Below are 21,071 nucleotides of genomic sequence, written 5' to 3'. Positions count from 1 at the left end.
CCCACATGCCGCCTCCTCAAGTCTCAAAGAGCCCGGCCCCCAATAAACCGCAGGAGCCCGGTTCAGATCACGGGGTGACGACGAGAGCTTCCAGCAGGCCTGCTTTCCCACAGGTAGCCCCGGCTCAGTCTGACAGAAAAAAAAAAAAAAACGAGCGCAGCTGCTGGCCTTGCCCCGAGTGAGCACAGGGCATTAAGGCAGATTACGTTCCCAGGATAAAAGCAAAACATCCAGCGGTGTAATCCCTCTCCGCCCCCTGCTCCTTCTCAACTATCCCCGCCACCTCCGCTTCTCTGACCTGCCCCTCCGAACCAGCAACTCGGTTCCCCCGGAGGAGCGAAGCACTGGAAGTGCCTGTGACTCTGATTAGATATCAGGTAGAGCTTTTAGTGCCACAGCAAATCTGGGACACAGACCATTAAATTTAACCACTGCCTGCTCGGAGGCAGAGAAGACAATGAGTCAGGATGTCACACTAGCATGCTATTTAACTGTGGGAACGCCTTCGGTGGGACACAAAATGGGACGCTTCAGCAAATCACATCAAGCATATGTCGGGCCCCGTCTGCTGACTTGACAAGATTAAACAAACCTGTAATAAGGCTCTTGCCAAACAAGGCAACGGTATCTCCAGCAACACGAGCACACTCAGTGCCTATAAAGCCTCAGACAAAAAGCACACAGTAATAAAGTCAATCATCCTCTGCGGCTGCGTGAAAAACTCGTTTTTAAGTCGGTCTTTGGGGGGGTTTTAGTGGAGCACAATCGGATTCCAACGAGTAATGGTGAATTACATCTGCAGCATCTGCGAGATTTCTGATGCGAAATTTGACTTTTGCCTAAGTGGGGGTACGTTCGGCCTCTTATCCCATCATCCGAGCTCGGGCTTTCGCGGGAGATACGGTTGCAGCATCGATCCGGCTCTTGCCTTCCAGAGGCTGCGGTCTCGCTGACCGCTTTCGTCTGTCGCCCCCCGAGGGTTTTCAAGTCTTATGAACTCAATAACTCCTACAAACCGAGAAGAAAACTTTGCCATTAAAGAAAGGCGATACGCCAAGAGATCGGAAGATGTGTTGAGAATTCCATGTGATTTATTTTCAAAATCAATGCTTTCAACTCAGATTTTACAACAAAAAAAAAAAGACAAATCCCTGCCAGCATTTCATTCTTCCGGGAGAGACAAGAAAGCATTACCTAACTCTGCAGCTATCTTGAAGATGAACTGCTTACTTACAATGTCAACAGCACATTACAATGAGTTCCCTTATTTAGATCAAACAGATTACCTTGTTTAGAAAAGTGCATCGGAGTTTTCCATCAGTCTTCCCTTAAACGAAGAGCAAAATCCCCCCGTTATCAAGCATCTGTTCTAGAGGACCTTCAGAGGCTGACGTCGGTCTGTCTGCCCTGTGCGATTTTAGTCCTGCCCTCCCAACAAACTACTGCTGACAGAAAATGCAAATAGGCATCACCCCTCAGTGACACTTCCAACACATGATAGCTCCACCTGTCCGCGTTATCACGGTGACACATCCGCCGGTGGAAATCATCTGCCTCCTTGACTAATTTTCCCCAACAGTGCAAGTCTGGTTTTCTGGACGATAATAATGTCTGCGTTTGACGCATACGCTCTGTTTTTGGGATTACGTGCATCGCAACGCAACTCGTTTTACCCCCTGCAGCCTTTCCTGTCATCCGTGACAGCACATGTCACTGTCCATCAAAAATAAAAAAGGGCCGCGGATCCTGTTGACCCTCGGGTTAAACATAGATAGAGTCAGATGTAATCACTCACAAGTCTTTTCCAAACCACCCTGCAACCATTAATGACCTCACGTAATGATATGTCACGCGGCCGGTCCATTTGTCAGCGTGGCTCCTCTTAACCGTAGGCGGAAGGTATGTGTTTTTGGTTTATTTATTTTTTATTTTTTATAAAAGTAATTACATAAAAGGACCACTAAACCAATCTTTACACAAGACTGAGAAACGGATGAAAAATGGGCACGTGTGTGTATGTTTTTCACCCCTTGTGTGGCTGTCTCTTCACACCACACCCATCCATCACTCCTGCCTTTCGCCACTTGGCCAGTTAATTACCTTTTCCTGTTCACTCACGCACATAAAGAAAACAAGCCCCTTTCAGACTGTTTGGACAGACTTCATTCCCCCTCTCCCCTCTTCTCAACATCTCTCTCCCTCTCAAGATACATCAGGCTTTCATCGGCTTTGGCCAGCGTCAGCGCGTTGGGAGGTTTGGACTCGCCAACCGTTCCAAATAGACGTCTTTGTGAATGATCATTGCTAAATAAGAAATTGATTTGAGAGATAAAACAAAGCGGGGGGATGACACTATTTTTTCCTCCTTTTTCCTCCGAACATTTTCCGCTGGCAGCCGCAGACATGCTTGCTAGCCTGCTCCCCTCACCAGAGACGCGCGGAACAGTGTTTATGTGCGCTAGCGCCGCCGATTGTGCACTTCTAATTAAAATGGCTGTTTTTTTTGTTTTTTTTTTGGCTCGGAGGCGCTCTCAAGGTAGCTGCTCTCTTTCCCCAGCCGGGCGCGCCTGTGGAAACGAACCAAAATGAGTACATAATGAAAAATTCAACAGGCAAGCTGGGGAGGCAGGAGCCAGGTGTTGCTGTAAAAGGCAGGTGAAAGCAAGGACAGAAGGGGGGCCCAGAAGTTGGGGCGGGTGGAGGGAGGCTAGGTGGAGGGGTTAAAAATCTTCCGACACGTCCAAAAGATAAAATATTTTAAAAAAAAAATTAAATGCTAAAAACTGAAAAGTATTTGGGATGTGAAACCACTTTTAATTCCGCTCTACATTTGCCAAGCACTCAAAAGTGCGCAGTGTGAAACTGAAACGGTAATCAGCCTTCCCAACCATCCACTGAAGCTCGTTGAGAGATCTATTTTTGTCCGAGTGGCCACTTTAAAACTCTCACCGCAGAGCAGATGATCCTGATACAATAGTCTTAGCCACTACTTCACATGTTTTTCAAACCCCCTTTCAGTCCATACGCGGTGATGACAGTCACCTGCTTCTCCTCCGTCTGAGCCGCCGTCAACCCGTGCGGCTTGTTCCGCAGGCGGGCATTTTTCTGACTTTTCGACTGGGAAACTCAACACTCCCCGTATCCCTGCAGTTTATTTAGAGAGAAAACAAACTGCTGCTAAAAGCTTATGGCAGCTAATCTCCACCGCGAGGCTCCCTCTGCCACTCCGAGTGTAAAGTGTGACAGCAGCGGGCGAACATGTGCGCGCATGTGGGCTGTTAATTATCGAAGAAAAATGCAAAGGGAGTTAGTCACGCTCAAACAGAAGTAATTGCATACAGTACTTCATCAACATCCTCCGGATCCCGCGGTGGAAAATATCTCCAGCCTCCGACTGGAATTAATCATTTTTAGATCAACGCTTAAATACTTTTTAAGCCAGGCGCCCTTTTTTGCGGAGTGCGCGTGGACGTGCAGCGTCCACATGCACCTCATTTTACAGCTCATCCTTCAGCTTGTGAGAAAACAAAGCGGTATGACGGTGATGACAAGGAGGCATGCGGAGTATCCTACAACAATTACTCTATTCGCTTTTCCCTTGGAATGGACGGTAGAATAATTATGCTGGCAAGCTGCTATTTGGATAAATATTCAAGTTCTTTTTATTTATGGCTGCGTTTCCTGAGTTTCAGCCTCCCTCCTACTCCATCTCACTGTGTGGAGCGACTCTGTGGATTCACTCTGTGAGGAGCAGGCACATAATGAGGCACATTGAGAGGTTATTGTTGAGCTTAGCAGTTTTTTTTTTTTTTTTTTAATTTGGCGAACATCTCAATTTTCACTTTTCCGCCCATTTGCCAGTGAGCAACAGGCTAACGAGTTTGTATCACGTGAGTCCAGGGGCTGCAGTATGTGCTAACGGTTGCGCCCGTGCGTGGCCTTCTTAAAAGCGCTACTGTGCAAAAGCACAAATCCTGAGCCAAGGTGAGCTGCGCTGAGCATCCTCGTCCCCGTCTGCAGCGCGTTATCTCAGAAAGTGACACGCTTTGTGTCGCACAAAGCTGCTGCGTGTTGCCAGAACAATGAAGCGGCAGAGTTGCGAGAGGCGGAATCAGTCTGGTGCAGCGGTCTATAGTGTAGGTAGAGGGGGAGAGGAAGAGGGAGAGGGAATACTAATTTTTCATGAAAGATGTCATTACCATGCCAATGACTTCTCAGAGAACACAATTATCACTAATAATAGAAATTTAAACATCAGCCCAGGGCTTTCAGCCAGGAAGGGCTGTATTAATGGAAAAAAAAAATATGTTGTCTGTTTAGGAGAACTTGGCATTGAAGGCTGGTGAGATAGAAAAACACACTGAGATAAGCGTGCTAGCCGCTATCTGTTTTTGTTTTGTTCTTTCTTGCTAATTGAGATGTCTAGACACATTCAGCTGAACCTGAGTCAGATAAGGAAGTAGGCTGAACTATCTCGGTGGAGAAAAGCGCCCGCTAATCCACTTACTGAGTCTGAAGGATTTTCATTCGCCATCCTGGAAAATGCTTGGCTTATCAAAAAATTTTTTCGCATGCACATTTCTGCCACTTTGTCTTTTAGTAACAATAGCATCCTGCGAACGGCCCCGTGGCTTACAACACAAAGCTACTCCAGCACTTTCACTTAGCATTCAAATGAGCTGGGGGGAGCTGGTTGGGCTGAAAGGCAGTTTATCACTGATTTATTTATTTATATGACTTTTCACACTTATACCTCATTCATTATTTAACTCTACTTGGAAATACAAAGTTACACGACCCTGTTATAATATTTGACCAACTGACGACATACAGTATGGAAGTACGCTCAGACACATTGCAGCAGATGGAGGGGGAAGCGGTTTCTCTGCAGAGCCAATCACAACTTACACAACTGTCTCTGTTCTCCTGTCAGGGACGCTGGCAGGAGCGGACGTGGACACCGCTGCTGTGACTTCACATCGTGAAATTAACAGGTCGCAGGAAGCGCGTTCAGACACTGAGTTCTTGTCTTGAATTGTTCGCATTCTGTCCGGACTTTCCGCCCACAAACAACCTTGCAACGCTGCAAATCTCCGCCAAGAGCCGAGGGCTCGATGGAGGAATGCGCAATCCTGAGAGAAATACTGAGTGAGTTCTGCGGGGTCACAGCTGAATTGCATGTTCAGATCTGAGGCGAGGACGGAAGATGTCGGACAGTGTGAGAGACAGGTTGCGATGAGATTTATGCTTTTGGCTCAAGGGTACAGTGGCATTTATCTGAGCCCGTCTGTCTCTATAAGCTCTGAGTGATGCACTACAACAGCATTTAAGAGCGCAAGGAACACAAGAGTTAAGAGCTGTTACTCAAGGAGTGAAACATAACAGTCACTTAAGGAAGAGTTGTCCGGTGTGTAACAGACGGATACAAAGTCTTTACAGATTTATGAATGGAAGGGGAAAGGAAAGACGCATCATTAAGTGGGCCCCGATTTCTTTGTTTTGTTCATTTCATGAAGTACGGTTGAAGGACCAGAGCTGTTACGCCGAGACTGAATCACATGAGCCTTTTTAAAACCACACACACAGCTCAGAGTCGTATGTAAAGTGGGCCTGTGGATGCAGAAGCATGCCCAGCCCGAGCTCCGGGTTTGATTGGAGAACCAGGGGGTCAAAGGGTAACTAATTGCGCGACTCGTGGAGGTCAACGCTGGCGTGGCCTCCTGCCAAAGCACTGGAACACCACCTGAAACTCTGTCAGGAAAGACAAATGAACTCCGACCCCCCTGCTGATGACATCGACCTCAGTCAGCGAGCACGCGCCAAATCTTAATCTGGGTCACGGAGGAAGGGGCAGACCAATCGTGCCGATCCAGGTGCTACCTGCTAAAGAACCCGTTTCTGATGTTTACCTGCCCTGTCCCGTGTTCAGTTGCTCATCAAATCGCGCAAACAACAGAAAAAAATAAATAAATGTCAGTCTCAGTAAGGTCATGCTGCCAGTGGTCTTTTGCGTCTTGTGTGACAACAGTTGTGGACATTCAGGCCACAGTGTACACACAAATTGCAGGGAAAAGAAAAATGCTGGCTTGGTGCAATCTGGTCAGCGTACCAAACAGCATTCTTGTGCACGAGGCGCCCAAGACTCCATAAAGAGCTAAACTTAGCTGTGCCTCGAAACTCTTGGAATTCCACAAGTTCTAGTTTTTTTTTTTTGTTTGTTTTTTTGTTTTGTTTTTTAAAAGTGACTCCTGCCGCACAGCAGAGCAGGAGGTGGTTATCATTTTCACCAGTCAATAATTAGCTGACTCCCCAATCAGCTGTTTGCACCCGTCCTTGCCTTCTCAGCAGACGCTGGAGCTTTTACCTGCCACACCATCAGCAATAACCCACCGCCTAAACCACGGTGATAGCAGCTCTGCAGGCTGGAATGTGTGCACAGACGCACGCCGTTAAAAGAGCATGTCCCGGGTCCACTGTGTGTGTGTGTGCGCGCACGCAGTGAGTGAGTGTGTGTGTGTGTGTGTGTGTGTGTGTGTGTGTGTGTGTGTGTGTGTGTGTGTGTGTGTGCCATCCTGTTGCAAAGAATTAACAAATACGCGTGATGGATGGATTGAATCGCTTGACAACGTCAGCCTGACGGAAAAGGCATTGTGATTAAGGTCTAGGGATCATCTAAAGAAAAGGAGTGTCTCGCTTTTATGATTAGCAAAATGTCAAAAAGGATTTCCCTTCCTAAACAGAGACTACAATTATGTGAGGCTGCCAGGCACAGGGACATGTCTCCCTCTCTCCTGTGATGTTCTGTTTTGGAGACAAAAATGACCCAGAGCTGTGTCAACAGCTGGGAAAAGCATCCCTCGCTGTGCTTTGTGAAAGTGATAAAAATAACACCACGGAGTATCCCGCTGCGGGTTACGCCCGGAACGGGTCTGTTTTTCCTGGCTGGGAGGGTCACCCTCAGGCAGAACTTGGACCTCCAGCCAACACACATCAAGGCGGCACTTTCCTAGCCTCCATTTTCGCCCCTGACGTTTCCTGTTTTGACAGGAAACAGGAGATGATAACATAGTCGCGCAAACAAGCAGAGGCTGCCTCCGACCTGCTGCCGCGCTGTCCTCGTGCGGCGGTGGATGTCTGTTTTCTTTAGAGGGCCTCGCGTCCAAAAAAAAAAAAAAAAAAAAAACACACTCGCCGTCTAGTGCAAACATGGACACCAGGCCACTGACGCACAGGCACGCACATCACGTACACACCTAAGCTCGATAAGCTCGAATAACCTTTCCGGAGCCTGGCACGGCCTTTGTGCGTGTCGAGCACTTCCTCGCAGGCTCCCAGCAGCGTGCCAGCACAGCGCCGCACAAAGGAACGCCATAAAACGGACCACCAAAGTCACGGACACGACACTGAAAGAGTAAAAAAGATGAAAGCTGCCGGCGGTCGCCACGGGGAACCAAACATACACTGAGGTGGTGGAGCAGAGGAGCAAAGTCAATATCTAGCAGGGGAGAAGGAAGGGTGAGGTGGGGAGTGGCACTGGTGTCGGGAGGATAGCTTGAAAGCAGAGGGAGGTGTGGACGGGTAGCCGTCTCTTGTCCGAGGTCCTTTTTGGAATGTGTGCCTTTTATGTTGTCAGGAAGCACACCGCGGTGAGACACAACAAGCGGAGTGACGGGGCCATTAGAGAGGGCTTTGTTGACGGTGAGAGGAGCTCAAAGGAACGGGACACTTTGATTGCCCTTTCTGATCCCCCCACCAGCCTTTGTTTATGAGCTAATTAAGCATTGTTGAGCTGCGGCAGGAGCCTCGAGCTCTTCATCCCCGTAGCGGCACCATCACTTTCAATGGCTACTGTAGGGCTTTTACAGCATGCTCTATAACTTAACAGCTCAAACAGGAATCACTTTCTGAACTGCAATCCAGTGTGGGAACCAGCTCTGGCAGAAACTGGCTCTGCCTCTCAGGTTGTGTGCACGCATACCTGTTTAGTGTGAGGTAGAAACGCACACACACACATCAGGTACAGCCTGACAGGTCAACTCTTGTTCAGACGCGGTCTCCGGTGACCGCTTCCGCGGGAGTTCAAGGGTGCCCCGGTTTCACCCCGCCATTGGACGCAGCGGCCAAAACTGGTTCTCTCCCACAAAAGAGATGAAGACATATACGGCCAGCGTGGGACGAGGAGGAGGCCGGGGGGGGTGGTTAGTGGGTGGATAGAAAGGGGACGAGGAGGAGGAGGTGTTCGTGGTGGGTGACGTCTTGCTAGATGGGGATGTGGTAATGACCGTGTGGCAGAGGTGATCACATCCTGGAGGAGGTTGGCTCTCAATAAAGACGAACAAAAATGCTATGTGCTGAAATGCTTTTACTTGCTTGTGGTGCGGCACTGAGAGGTCACAAGAGGCACACGATAGGAAAGAAAAATGGAGGCGAGAGATGCTGATGACGTGGATTATTTCTGAACATCACCTCATGATCTCAAGCCAGAAGGTCTTTGCACGACTAAACCCTCCCCCGGAAGCATAAAACATCACTTGCACGGCTAAACTGAAGCTTCCACGGGCTGTAAAACGCTGTATGAACAAAACTGCCCACTTGCACTTGACCACATAAAAGATCAGAGCACCGGACACAATCGCAGCATCCAGTCCCAGTCGGAGCAGTGAGGCCTTGGAGGAATTCACCAAGGCCGCAAGCGCAGGTGTTGCTCCACAAGAGCTTCCCTCCTTTCTCACCGGGTATCTGAGCGGGGCCGGCGCTTCCACGCTGCACAGACTTGTTCAAAGGCATTCCAGCGATGTTTTTGTTTGATGCACAAATTTAGAGCGGTAAACAACCGCTCCGATTTACAGTGCTGATTTAAATGCGTCTGAGGGACACACCGGGGGTGGAACGTTTCCAAACCTGCCTGAGAGCAGATGACATTAATGACAATAATGATATACCAGCAGGTACAAACAAAGCGCAAAATGAAAGCCGCTCCGAATGAAAGCGGAGCGGTGACTAAGCGCGTTCAATTAGGCCACAAAGTAACAGTCGGAGGGTGAGGCCGCTGTCACGTTTAAGTAAAAATGCGTCAAAGAGGCAACGCCGTGGAGTAGCCCGAACACATGCGCATGCACACCCACTCGTCCCGAAAATGTTCTTTCCCAGTCTCGTTCTCACACTCAACATGGGAGTCGGGCACTTAGCCGGGGGGTCCGCGCCGCGAGGCCCAACAGCGGGTTCCCAGAACAGCTCAGCTCAGCTCGGCTTTTATTGGCCGCTCGGAACTGATACTGAGCAGCGAACGCGGAGGATGGAGAGGCATTTTGGGACTCATAAACACAGAGGTTTAAGTTTAAGTGCCCGACACACACGAAGGAGATAAAACAGCCCAGAGCTCTTCAGCAAAGAGAGTGACATCATAAAATAGCGCGGCAGTAACAAGAGGGGAAGCATAAAGGACGGATCTATTAATGGGAGTCGGTTCATGGGAGTGGGGCAGGGGAAGGCTTCCTCCACAAGCATCTGCTGGGAGTAATGACAAGCTCGAGATGACACCATTTCTCAAGACATTAAATCTTTGTTGGTCTGCATATAAATCTAATTACGCTCATTTGTTGTTGGGGTTTTTTTTTTTTCCATTCGCTGTACAAGAGTGCGGTTTGCCAGCTATGAGGATCTGGATTTTCTTGCTCTGCTGCCAGTTCAAGACAAAGTGTAACACCTTTATCGACACTGAGGGAGGTTTAGAAGTCTTAAGTGGTTTCATTTTCTCATTCTTGTGTTGCTTATCTAGAAGAATAATGGGGAGGGAGACGACGGAGTAAAAAATACAGCTTTCAAGTACGAGCTGTTGAGAGTTTGCCAGAAAGCACTTTACGCCGGCGTCTTAGGATACTGTTGATTCAAGAAGTGAAACAAAAACGACAGAAATCAGTTTTTCTTCTTTTCTTTTGTCGCTTTGGACGAACCTCGGTCATTTTCCTAAAAGTAAAAAAAAAAAAAAAAAGTGGACCGGCCTTAAGGCTCCAGTTGCCAATCACACACAAACAAAACAGCTACTGTATCTTGATTGACTTTTTCTGGGGGGGAAAAAAAAATCCATTATGAAAATCAATACGGCTCCGGTTGACCTTTTCTGCGTTCCGCCTGTTGAGAAATTCTGCGGCGCGGATTTCCACCAGAATAAAAGCAAGTTCGCTGCCATTTTGCAGAAGGCAGGGCTGAGCCATTTCCTTTAAAATGTCAGCAGACAAATTGCCAAGTCGAGTCGCTGACTTTGATGAAAGAAAAGCAGCACTGAAACACACATTCCACCCCCGTCCTTCAGCTTCTTCTGCATACAGAAGGGAGGCAAATGGAAAGTTATAGATATTAATGTGATGGTATGAAGATGCAAGATAGTTAATATTCTAGTTTAATAGTGTGTACCATTATATATAGTTGGGTCAAAGTAAGAGAAATCTCGCACTCTCATCACATTCAGCTTAAAGCTGTGCCCAGCATGTAGCAGAATAATAGCACTAGCTGGTCACCTTCTCCATCACCCTCTCCATTAACCAGACCACCACCAGGCCAGTGTGCTGAAATAAGGATAAAACACCCACTGTAATAATGCAATCATAAATTGGTAGCGGTTAAGGTCAGAAAGACGGATGACTTCTGCAGCAAAGTGGAAAAGATGGAGGGACTCTGAATGTGCTTCGTCTCCTTCTTTTTCCTCCGGTACTTACATCCACGCGTCGTCAACACACACACACACACACACTCATCCTCGCCCGCGGAGCCGGACACTCAAGCATGAAATGAACATGAGCGGCGTGAACTTTGACTGGCGTCCTCGCACCGCGCCGCGATTTACGGGCCACTATATATACGTATCCGAGCGAGCTCCCGACAATAAAGAAGCGGCCCGGAAACAGCAGAGAAGATGAGTTAACGCAAACCGGCCGGCCAATCACAGCGCAACCCATCACAATCCATCTGCCGTTACACAAACACAAATAGGACCAAAGCGAGACGCATGCGTACGTGTCACCCGGGCGCGTGTGGAGAATTATGACGTGAAAGCACGCCGGTGCACTTACGCTAGCAGCTGCCAGTTTACTACCGCTGGTCACCGAAAGGCTCCTCCGGGAATGAAAAGAATGAAACATTAAACTGCATTCAGTAGTGATAAACAAAAACATAATTAGCGGGATTTTTTTACTCAGGACTGCTGTCAAGAGAGAGCAGCACTGGAGACTAAACATCCTCACATTTGAAGATGACTTTGAACGTCACAAATTATATTCAGAGCAACTGATACATTAGGTAAATCTGTTTTATTCAAACCAATTAACAGTGGATCCCATGAGCGGTATTACGAGAAAGGGTTTGCACACACCGATTAATCCATACCGAATTATCATCAAGTTTCGCACTACTGCAAGCCTGCTAACATCTAGGCGTTAGCAGCTCGCTCTCTGAGGGCAAATATTGCCAAAGAGGCCAAACACTGGAAACCTCCCGAACTGGCAGGTGAGAAGTAGACGCTCCGCTGACATCTGCCAAAGAAGAAAACAAACAAGGCGATGTCAAGTCCAGCACAGGCACCGTGCTCCCCGCTGATCCACTATTTGCCGTGAGCAAGGGAGCCACGCCCAAACAGCCCAGAGTTTGCAGTCTGCATATCCATCTTGGCAAGGATACACAGCGCTGGCATTCTCTTTCAGCACATCGCCATAAGCCAGGCGATTTGTCTGCTACCACAAGGCCTGCTGTCAATTGAGCGCGTTTTATGGAGCCAGCAGGAGATTACCTCCAACTCAGTGCTCCTCGGTGTCTGTCTGTGTACCATGTTGAAAATTTATCTCAACCACTATGTTTTTCCAATACTCTGAATCAGACTCAATAATGGACTCTAGTCTGCCCGGATTGTGCACGTCTCACTTCAGCATGACATATGGAGCTGGGCTGGGAACCCCCCACCCCACCCCGAGTGCGCCTGAAACAAACACACAAAATCAGAAACACACACACACGACACACGGCCCTCGCCCTAAATTAACAAGTCAAACTGATTAATCCTCACTGGTTACGCTTCTTGTCGCGTTTATGTTCTTTGTTCGCTGACATTTCTGCTCTTGTTGTTCCGTTCTCATGCTCTGCAGACCTGTGCAGTGCTGTAACGCATCGCCCTGTCAGCCTACACTGCAGACCCATTGTTTCATTTAGGTCTGGCTCATTGTAACACATGATCCTTCAGCAAACACCAGCAAACCCACACAGACAAGCGTGATTGTGTATGGCGATCATTTCTCAGGAAAGCTCAGAGAAAGAAATCTCGAAAGGCTGTAGGTGCTGTCAGAATCCCAGCTCACATGAAGTGCTATAAAGTGAACGTTAATAAGACAAATAAGATACAGGCTGAGTCATATCTGAATAAAGAAGTAAGTTGAGAAAAAGCAGGTCAAATCCAAACAGATATTAACAGACTAAATATTAATGCGCTAATGCAAGATGACAGACTAGTCTTTACATTTCAAGCAAGAAAAACTGTAAACAGAGCCAAATATGCAGAAGCTTAGCTTAGCATAATCACAGAAGCAAAGGAAAACAGCTATTCTGCTGCTAAATGTTAACGCCTTAAGACCTGAACGTCCAGCTGCTTGAATTACCGTAACTCACCAATGGGCAAAATTCAAAGTGTGGCTGAAGACTGGGAAGTTGCACTTTCTGGGGGGAAAAAGCTGCCATTACGGTAATGATGAGGCACCGCTGCTGTCGGCTGCAGGTTGGGGAGCGACGCAAGGCTGGGGAGCCCCAGGAAGAGAGAGTTGTTTGGAGGAATTTGTTGGTCTGTTGAGATGTCACGAAGGTCAACATCCAGACAAAAGAGACAGCTTCCCAGTGTTTAGCCACACTTTGAATATTGTCAATAGCGCAAACCACTGTGAGTTATGGTAATTCAAAAACTGCAAGCTTTAACGTATCACCAGCGATACGTTCAGACTTTAAAGGGCTGAAACAATCAAGTTCAGTGTGCAACCACAACTTACTTGTTTTATTTATTTTTGCCTTTTTTTTTCTTTTTTTTTACAGATGAAACTAATCTGACACAGGTTAATTTGTGAGCTTTAGTGATGAGTAATGTTGGTAGACACCTGATAGGTACAAGCATTAAAGATGCCTTGTAGCTTAAACCCGTCAGACATGAGAGTGACATCAGTCTTCTCCTCAAACTCTTGGCAAAAAAAACTTAACATTTCCCCACATGCCAAGGAAAGTACGATTTATTTTTGTTCATGAAAAGAAAATAAAGTTATCTTGCACATTTAAATTCTTCTCAATCATATTACGGTACCATCTTGAGCCAACATTTACAGAGAGTTAAGAAAAAAACTCAGACGCTCTGCCAAGCGTGGAACTTTGTGGTCTTTTTTTTTTTTTTTTTTTTGTTCTTTCTCATCGGCTCATTATAAGTTAGTCATACAGCATGTCTCCTAAGCCGCATACTTTGACTGAGTGCCTTTGCTGAAATGCTTCTATTGCTGATAGCGGGCCAACTTTGCATATTTGACTGCGGCCCGTACAATAACTGGAGGCGTCAGAGAAAATTCCCAGGTCTAAGCAGCTCTAAATAGCTTCGCTCACCTTGACAGGTAACTTTGGGAACATCTGGACGGCTCTCTGTAGACATTACAGTGGCATGCAGGCGCAGCAGAAATAGCCAGATGGCCTGCAGAGGACACATTCGACTAAATGTGCGCGCACGTGCCTGTGTAGGTGGATTGTGTGTGTTAGTGGGCATCTGCGGAGGAGCCTCAATCAGCTCCTGTTTCATCTTGCCGGTGGTGGATCTGCTCCTCTGAGCAGCCAGGAGCGGAGACTTAAGGAATGGCATTTATTCGAGGTGGAGAATTCCTCAACCTTCGCGAACAGGATCCTACGCTCCCCTCCTGATGAAAGGCGATGAGCGTAGCTCAGTTTCCATCCACACCCATCGGCCCTCGAATCTGCACACGCTGAACCCATTTCCTGCACTCTGCCGCGCAGCAATTTGCCCTCGCGACTGCGATAAGTAGCGGACTGGCCGGCAACTATTGGGGTCAATTCACTTTCAGCTCGCCAAATTAAAGATGTAAAACGAAACTGCAGCGGACGCAGCGAAGATGTGGCCTTCATTCCACAGTTGCCTGAAGGTTAGAAAATACGTTTTGTGGCCTGTGAAAGTGCTTTGAAAGCGGGGCCAGCTGTGAAAATCTGGAAGCAGGAGAGTGAATGAGAAACTCCTTGCACTCCCTTAACAACTGACGGGGTTGTTCCACTGACTAAATTAAAATGGCTGTGGTTGCACTGGGCTGCGAAGACGTGGGCTGCTGATGAAGATGAAGCACAGGCGGACAAATAAAGGAGACAGGAGATAAAAAAAAAAAAAGGAGATCAATGATTTTTGCAGGACCAAAAATTAACTACATCTCTATTGGTAGAGATTGGTAGTCTATTGGTACACTGTACCCAGCACTAAGTATGGATTGGTACTTTAACACTGATGACAGTAATGATTTTCATATTATTTTTTTTGGTCTATTGAACACATTTGAGTCCATACCCAAAAAAAAAAATAAAGCCATGCAGCCCCCTGATTACCCAGTCCTTATAAGGGAATGAATGGGTAACGTGGCAGCGAACAACTGCACACTGTTGAGGATCACATACACAGTGCGGCACAGTAGCACCATGACTGATGTCCACGGCCTGTGCACCACTTGACACCAGATTATTGCTCTGGAGTTTAATACAGCCACATGCCATAAAGCAGAAGTCACGCTGCACACGGGGATGAAGAGGGAGCACAGCTCAGCCCCGGCGTCTCCTCCATTCTCCCGACTCGTCTCTCACCTCCTCCCTGCAGCGCACGCACCACTGAGCAGGCGCGCAACACACACACACAGCGCAGAGAGCACCCGGGGGCTCAGGTGCTTAGAGGTGAATGGAATAATATGGTCATGCTCTGTTTTAAGTCTGCGTTGGGTCAGGTTTCACAACAGGAGCGGGTTTCTCACACGGTCTCTTCTCCTTCCATCCGCCTGCCAGTGACTCGCCGGGCCTTCCTGCAGCGAACCTGGCGGCACACACCTGTTCAAGCGTAGGCCGACCCCCTGAAACCCTAACCCATCATAAAGGCTGATAGAACTGACAGAAAGGCCGGAGGTCGGTCAACAAAGGAGAGGTTCTACCATAGGTAGAACTGCCGCCCCGCAGCCCACATGTCGTACATCGCTCCCGGACTCACTCTATTTCTCTTGTTACCCACATGTAAACACACACTGATCTGTGCACGGTATTATTATCAACAACGCAATATTCCTGGCTCCTTGGCCACAACAACAGAACACTCTGTCCTACTTCTCCCAGTTACACAAATCCATGAGTGGAAAAAGAGACACAGAGTGTGTTTAAAAATGGCTGAAAAGCAGTGGGAAAATCATGCACATACACACAAATGCTTCGACACACAAAACAAACAACCTAAAAGCACAAAATTTCAATGAATACTCGGCCCTGAAATATTTTCTTTTAGCTGACGTATGGCTTGATTAAACTCCTCTCTCCCCGCTCCTTTCCCCGCAGCTCCAGAAAACAAAACCTGATTTGAAACACTTGCACTCATTCACAACCAACTCTGACTGGACTGAAGGTCAGAAGAGGAACAAAGCAGAAACAGATCAAACATGAATCCCAATGAGTCATTTGTGAGAATTACTGTTCCCATGATTTATGAATCCAACACGAGAAAAAAAAAAAAAAAAACTGGCAAAAGGCCTCGTGGTACAAATTAATTTGTGCAGCCACATTCGCGGTCACACTCATACACACCATCCATAATAGGCTCGGACGCGTTGTGCATACATCAGCAGTGCGCGGCGTTCATGATTAGCTGGAGGTTCACTCGGCCTCTATCGGAAAGATTTAACCAGATTTGGCCGCTCATTATAACCTGATCTCTGCAGTGACCTGGTTAATGGTCAGCGCCTCCGTTTCCACGGGGCAAAGGTCATCAGAGAGGTGAAGCCCGGCTGCAGCTGACCTCCAGCAACTCAACTTAATTCAAGTCCTCCGACCTCGTGCAGGCCTGCAGGACATTCTCTGTTAATCAGTCAGTGCATTAATAGAGCTCACAAGGTCCAGTACGGCTTTTATACTATACTTTTGAGTGAGGAGAGAGGACATTAAAAAAAAAAATGTTTGAATTTATGCAACGACTGGAGGCATCTGGGAATGGTATCATAATGGTACTTGTAAATCTCACTCTGAGCTGTGCCCGCTTTACCTTCAGGGTCTGAGGGTGCACCAGCTGAAATGTTTACGTATAAACTGATTTCTAGTTTTTATTTTTTTTCTCTTGTGTATTTATGAACTTGAGTCTGGAATAAAGCGCTAGCGGTGCTGACTTTATTGTCGGCTCGCGGTCAGAATATCAAAACCCAATGCAACAATGAAAATATTTCTCATATTTCCAGTGTTGCAATGTTTGATTTTAGCAGCGCGGCATATTCTTCTTGGCTGCAGTCTAACCGTGAGGGCTGTGTTTACTTTCTTGCCGAGATTAAGACCGACACCGCTGTCATGTCAGTGAGTTAAATATGCAGCTGCAGACAACAGCTGGTAAACTGAGCTTAGCACAAAGCCTGGAAACAGCAGGAAACAGGAAGCTTTGCACAAGTGATTGCGCCTGATCGAGAAAGAGACAGACACCTAACCTCCTGTAATCCTGCCGGAGCGTCACTTTTACACTTTTCAGTTTTGGACAGATTAAATGCACAAGATATAACACGTCAATTTGTGAGCTTCACCTGTGCTAGTAGTCGTCTTGTTATCTTTCGACGAGGCCAGGCTACCTGTAGCTCCTCCTCGCGCACTCCATCAACATAATCCAATATTTTTGGCTCCCTTTCTCTCCAAATGTCAACTCTCTCATGGATCAGCAAATACAATTAGCCCTTTCAAAATAAGACATCAATCTCTCGCTTCGTCTGTTACTGATCCGTCCCAGCCTGGCCACGGGCGAGGAACCATAATCTTTACAGGTCACAACAGCTCCAGGCTACTGGCTTTGTACGAGCCTGATCACTTAACGTTGTCAGTGGGACTCTTCGTGTCGACTTCTTCGCGTGATGGTTTGCGGCGCCGGTAGAAATATCTCTTCCCCGCTCTCATCGTCTCATCAGAACCGAAATATTAAGTAATGTTCACAAACGAGAGAACAAGTGGAAGATGACGTTGGGTCCAAGCCAAGCTATGTGATTGTGCTGACTGTTGACTGATGCTCTTGATAAAAGAATTAAGAAACTAATTGGCTTCTTTGAAGGTAAGATTTAAGTGTTCGTCTTCCTTCATGTCGCACCTCACCTAGCCGCCGTGTCCAGCCACAATAAGCACAGTCTACAATTACTGAACCCAGACTGTCTGCTGTTCGCCATTGAAGTCGCTCATTACTGTAGGTTTTAATTATGCAAATTACGTAGGTGAATTCCCTTGATTAGATCACGTCTGGAAGTTTTCAGGGTCTCTGCATGTCCTTTTGGCAGAGGGCGTTTCTCCCCTCTGTTTTTTTTTTTTTTTTAATATATTTTTTTTCATCATCTGCTATCTGACTAACATAAAATGTGTCGTGGCAGTTAAAACGCTGGTCCGCTAGCTCAAGGACATAATTTCAGCAAAGTTAATTTGGGGTCGAGCCCTTCGGTATGATGTTATAATTGGAAAAGCATTGCGGAGCATGTGTATGAACTGGGCGATTTTGTTTAAATAGCTGTCCAACGGAGGCCAGCGGTTGTGGATTCGTAAAGAAAAAATGTTGAAATCTAAAACAGTTTTTTTTAATGCCGACCCTGGTCAGTGCACAAAAACACCTCTATCGTCTTCACTAATCGCATTGCCCCTTACCAAACACCAAACGACCGCACTCATGCACGGCATGAAGGGGAAAGGCTTGACCAAGTTGCTCGTGGGACATGCACAGCAGCAGGTTCCTCTTGACCCAAACAGGAAAACACAAAAGCTGTCTGGAAGGCTCCGGTGTGTGTGAAAAGTCAACTTTCCCTCCAGCAGGCTTCATGTCTGAAAGCACATTCACTCTACCCAAACACTCTTCCTTGAATTTTAATCTACTCGCTACTACTACTGTATTCCAAACAATAAGTCTACAGCAGGGAGAGGGATGTCTGGGGACCGAGCCGACTTCCTCTTGACAAAAACGGGACGGCCGGCGGATGGGGAGGGAGGGGAAGTGCGACCTCGGGTAAACAGTCTCCGTTCTCGTTTTTTCCCATGACAGCCGCAGACACAACACTGGCCCGAAACTCTTGCAGGTAGTGGGCCTGCACACACACCAGCGGGCCACCTGAATGACCCCGTTGACTTTATTCTCTCCGCGGAGGAAGTAATTTGGAAGCGATCGGCCGTAACCGCGTCCATCCCATGAGGCCCAACAGGTGAGCCGCTCCAACTTGCAAAGACAATGGGTTTATTATCCCCCAGCTACAGAACCCATACCGTGACCCAGGTACAATAACGGCGCCCCTGCCATCACTGTTTGTCACCCCGGAATTAAGGCCCAATTTAGCCATCAACAAGTACAAAAGAGCGAGGAAAGGGGAAGTCTGCGTCTCTTTCTACTACACAGAGCACCTGGTGAAGGCCGCAAAGTACTGCTGGAGGGTCCTACACTAAAAAGGGGAGGTCAGTTCCCATGGCAGATAATTGCAGTTAGGGCTCAATGTGTTTACGGGGTGGACTTATCTGATACCTGAATATAGAACTGATACACTCTGAACCACCTACAAAGATCAGACCACACATACAGATGTCTCAAACTGAGAACCCAGGTGCTACAGAAGTGCCCCCTTGTCCCTTGTATACCTGTTCCCGTATGAACACCAGGTTGCTGTGGGATTTGGGGGGAACCTTGAAGAGTTGTAATCCAACCCGACTGTGAGACTCCCCCCACCTCTAAAATGGGACAACAAAGGAGAAAAGACCAGAGGGCAAACCCAGCCCCGCCGCAACAACAGCGTCTCAGGGCCTATATATATAACAGCGGTGGGAATTGTGGGAGCAGCCGTACAGGAACACTTTCAATGCGCTGCGAAGGTCGACTGGGACTCAACTTCCTCCTCAGTCTCCAACGTGAGCGGCTCGCTCACGTTCGGCCCCCTCGGCCCCCCACACCCAGCAGCAAAATAAAAAGATAAGCATTGTTTAGCCAAACAATGGGCCACTTTCAAAGTCTCAAAAGCCTCCATTTTCACATGCAAGGGCAGCATTTGAAGTCAAGTATAGCAATAAACAACCTTACAAGTGGATGGTGAGAGCTGGCTTGGTACAATGAGAAACCGCAAAATGGATGTGATTTCATTGTTCATGTATCAGTGCGAAGAGCAGGTGCAGGTAGGAAAGAGAAACCGAGAGACACAAGCATCTCTGCAGGAATGTTAGAACAGATCGGACTGAGAGTTTCCACTGATAGTCCTGTTTACTGTTGCAGTTATAACTTTGTCACTTGCTAACCATTTGAAATGAGTTTTTCTATGATATATAGCAGAGAGGTGACCACATTATCCACACTTGAAAGCATTGGAATGGGAAACGGAGATTAAACCAAAAAACAGTCAAAGGACAACACCGACCTTCAGTGAGTTTTGGTCAGCCAGCGCTAGAGCTTGCTTCTTGAGCTCTGACACTTTCTTCTGGCATTGTTGGCAAAATCCTCCTTTCTCCTCCGACTCGGAGATGGAAACCGACCCGGCGCCCTCAGGAGGGGGTCGGCTGCTACATCGCGCTTCGTCCGCGGAGAGGAGCCTTTTCCTGGGGGTCGCTGGAGACTCTCCACTCGGACATCCCTCCACCTCCAAGAAACGAGAGAAGAAAAGTTTGCTTAACTTTCCCGGGTGCAAATGCGCGCGGGTGTTCTGAAACTGTTTGTTTGTGCCCTTGACAACCCGTTTGAATACAAAGCACCTGTCCGAGTGTGCACTGCAGAGGCGCAGGTTAAAGATGAAAAACCATGTAACCTAAACGGAGGGAGGCAAATCCCTTTTCTTTAACATAACCATGCGCAGCGAGACACTTACGGTGAACATGCGGTTGTTTGGGTCCCCTCCATCAGAAGCTGAGAGTGAGCTCATTATCCCAAATCAAGGTTACACCTTCAGGAGAGCGTCTCTGTGAAACTCAACAAGGTTTGCCACTGGGCAGACCCATATAGGCCAGACCGAGGACTTAACTGAATGTTACCAGTCATCTGTCACATCGTTCTGGACCTGTAGCTGCTGAGCCAATGCAACAATTGAGTGCGTTCTCTAAAGTGTACAAGTTGAGGAGGAGTTTTGGTACAGGAGGCTACTCCGCGGGTGCGCAGGAGGCGGTATCGCTCTTGGAATGGGAGGGCTAAAGAAAGTTTTCTGCGCAGGGTGGGGATACCACATGAGGGTTCCGGGCTTTTATCATGATGGACCGCTATGAATCGCATCTGTGGTAAAACTTATTAGTTTAATTTAACGGCGTGCTTTCTCTTCTTTTCCTTCTGCTCTTCGTTGCACCAACATGATGCTTCAATTTTCTTTACATACTTTTCATGAAGGGGAATGTTGACCATTAGTTAATTGTCAGTGGCTCTAGGGTTTTGTGTTGTCTGCACATTAATGCAAATAATGCAGATTTAAACAAAGCTTGAATGTACATATTCAAACTGGGTATTTGTTGGTTTATGGTATGAAACTATGCACCTGGAGATCATGGAAAATATACTTCTACTGGAAAACTTCCTTTCGGGGGAAATTAAATTATCCACCCACAAAAAAAAAAAAAAAAAAAAAAAAAATGCATGATATAATGTTGCATCCTTTTTCTCATCCCAGACACTAATGGATAGAACAGAAGGGGCTCTTTGACTTATTCTGTTTTCGTTTTATGGTTTTTATTTCAGCAGAGATCAGAGTCAGGGCTGTTGCCTCTCCTCCCAGGGCGCCTTGGCTACGATTCGTTGATGCTACACTGGCGCCATCCTCCGTCAGAAATAAAGAACAGCAGCCCCCCAAACTGAT

At 47.3% G+C, this 21,071-nt stretch overlaps 1 protein-coding gene across 2 annotated transcripts in view; it reads right to left on the bottom strand.

Annotated features, from left to right (window-relative positions):
• The window catches only part of kif26ab (kinesin family member 26Ab), a 63,535-nt gene that overhangs the window by 41,361 nt on the left and 1,103 nt on the right, over positions 1–21,071 (bottom strand). Inside the window, exons 1-2 of one of the 2 annotated variants that reach the window (XM_047610976.1) lie at positions 20,100–20,313; positions 19,656–19,874 (exon numbers count right to left, since the gene is read on the bottom strand). In XM_047610976.1, coding sequence (XP_047466932.1) covers positions 19,656–19,874; positions 20,100–20,153 — 273 coding nt within the window. In that variant the 5' untranslated portion in view covers positions 20,154–20,313. Of the gene's footprint in view, positions 1–19,655; positions 19,875–20,099; positions 20,314–21,071 lie in introns of those variants that run through there. The other variant, XM_047610975.1, reaches the window with a different exon arrangement.

This window comes from Mugil cephalus, chromosome 17, assembly GCF_022458985.1.
Source record: "Mugil cephalus isolate CIBA_MC_2020 chromosome 17, CIBA_Mcephalus_1.1, whole genome shotgun sequence".
Taxonomy (NCBI): domain Eukaryota; kingdom Metazoa; phylum Chordata; class Actinopteri; order Mugiliformes; family Mugilidae; genus Mugil; species Mugil cephalus.
The sequence above is the reverse complement of the archived record's forward strand: the minus strand, read 5'-3'. Positions and strand labels throughout refer to the sequence as shown.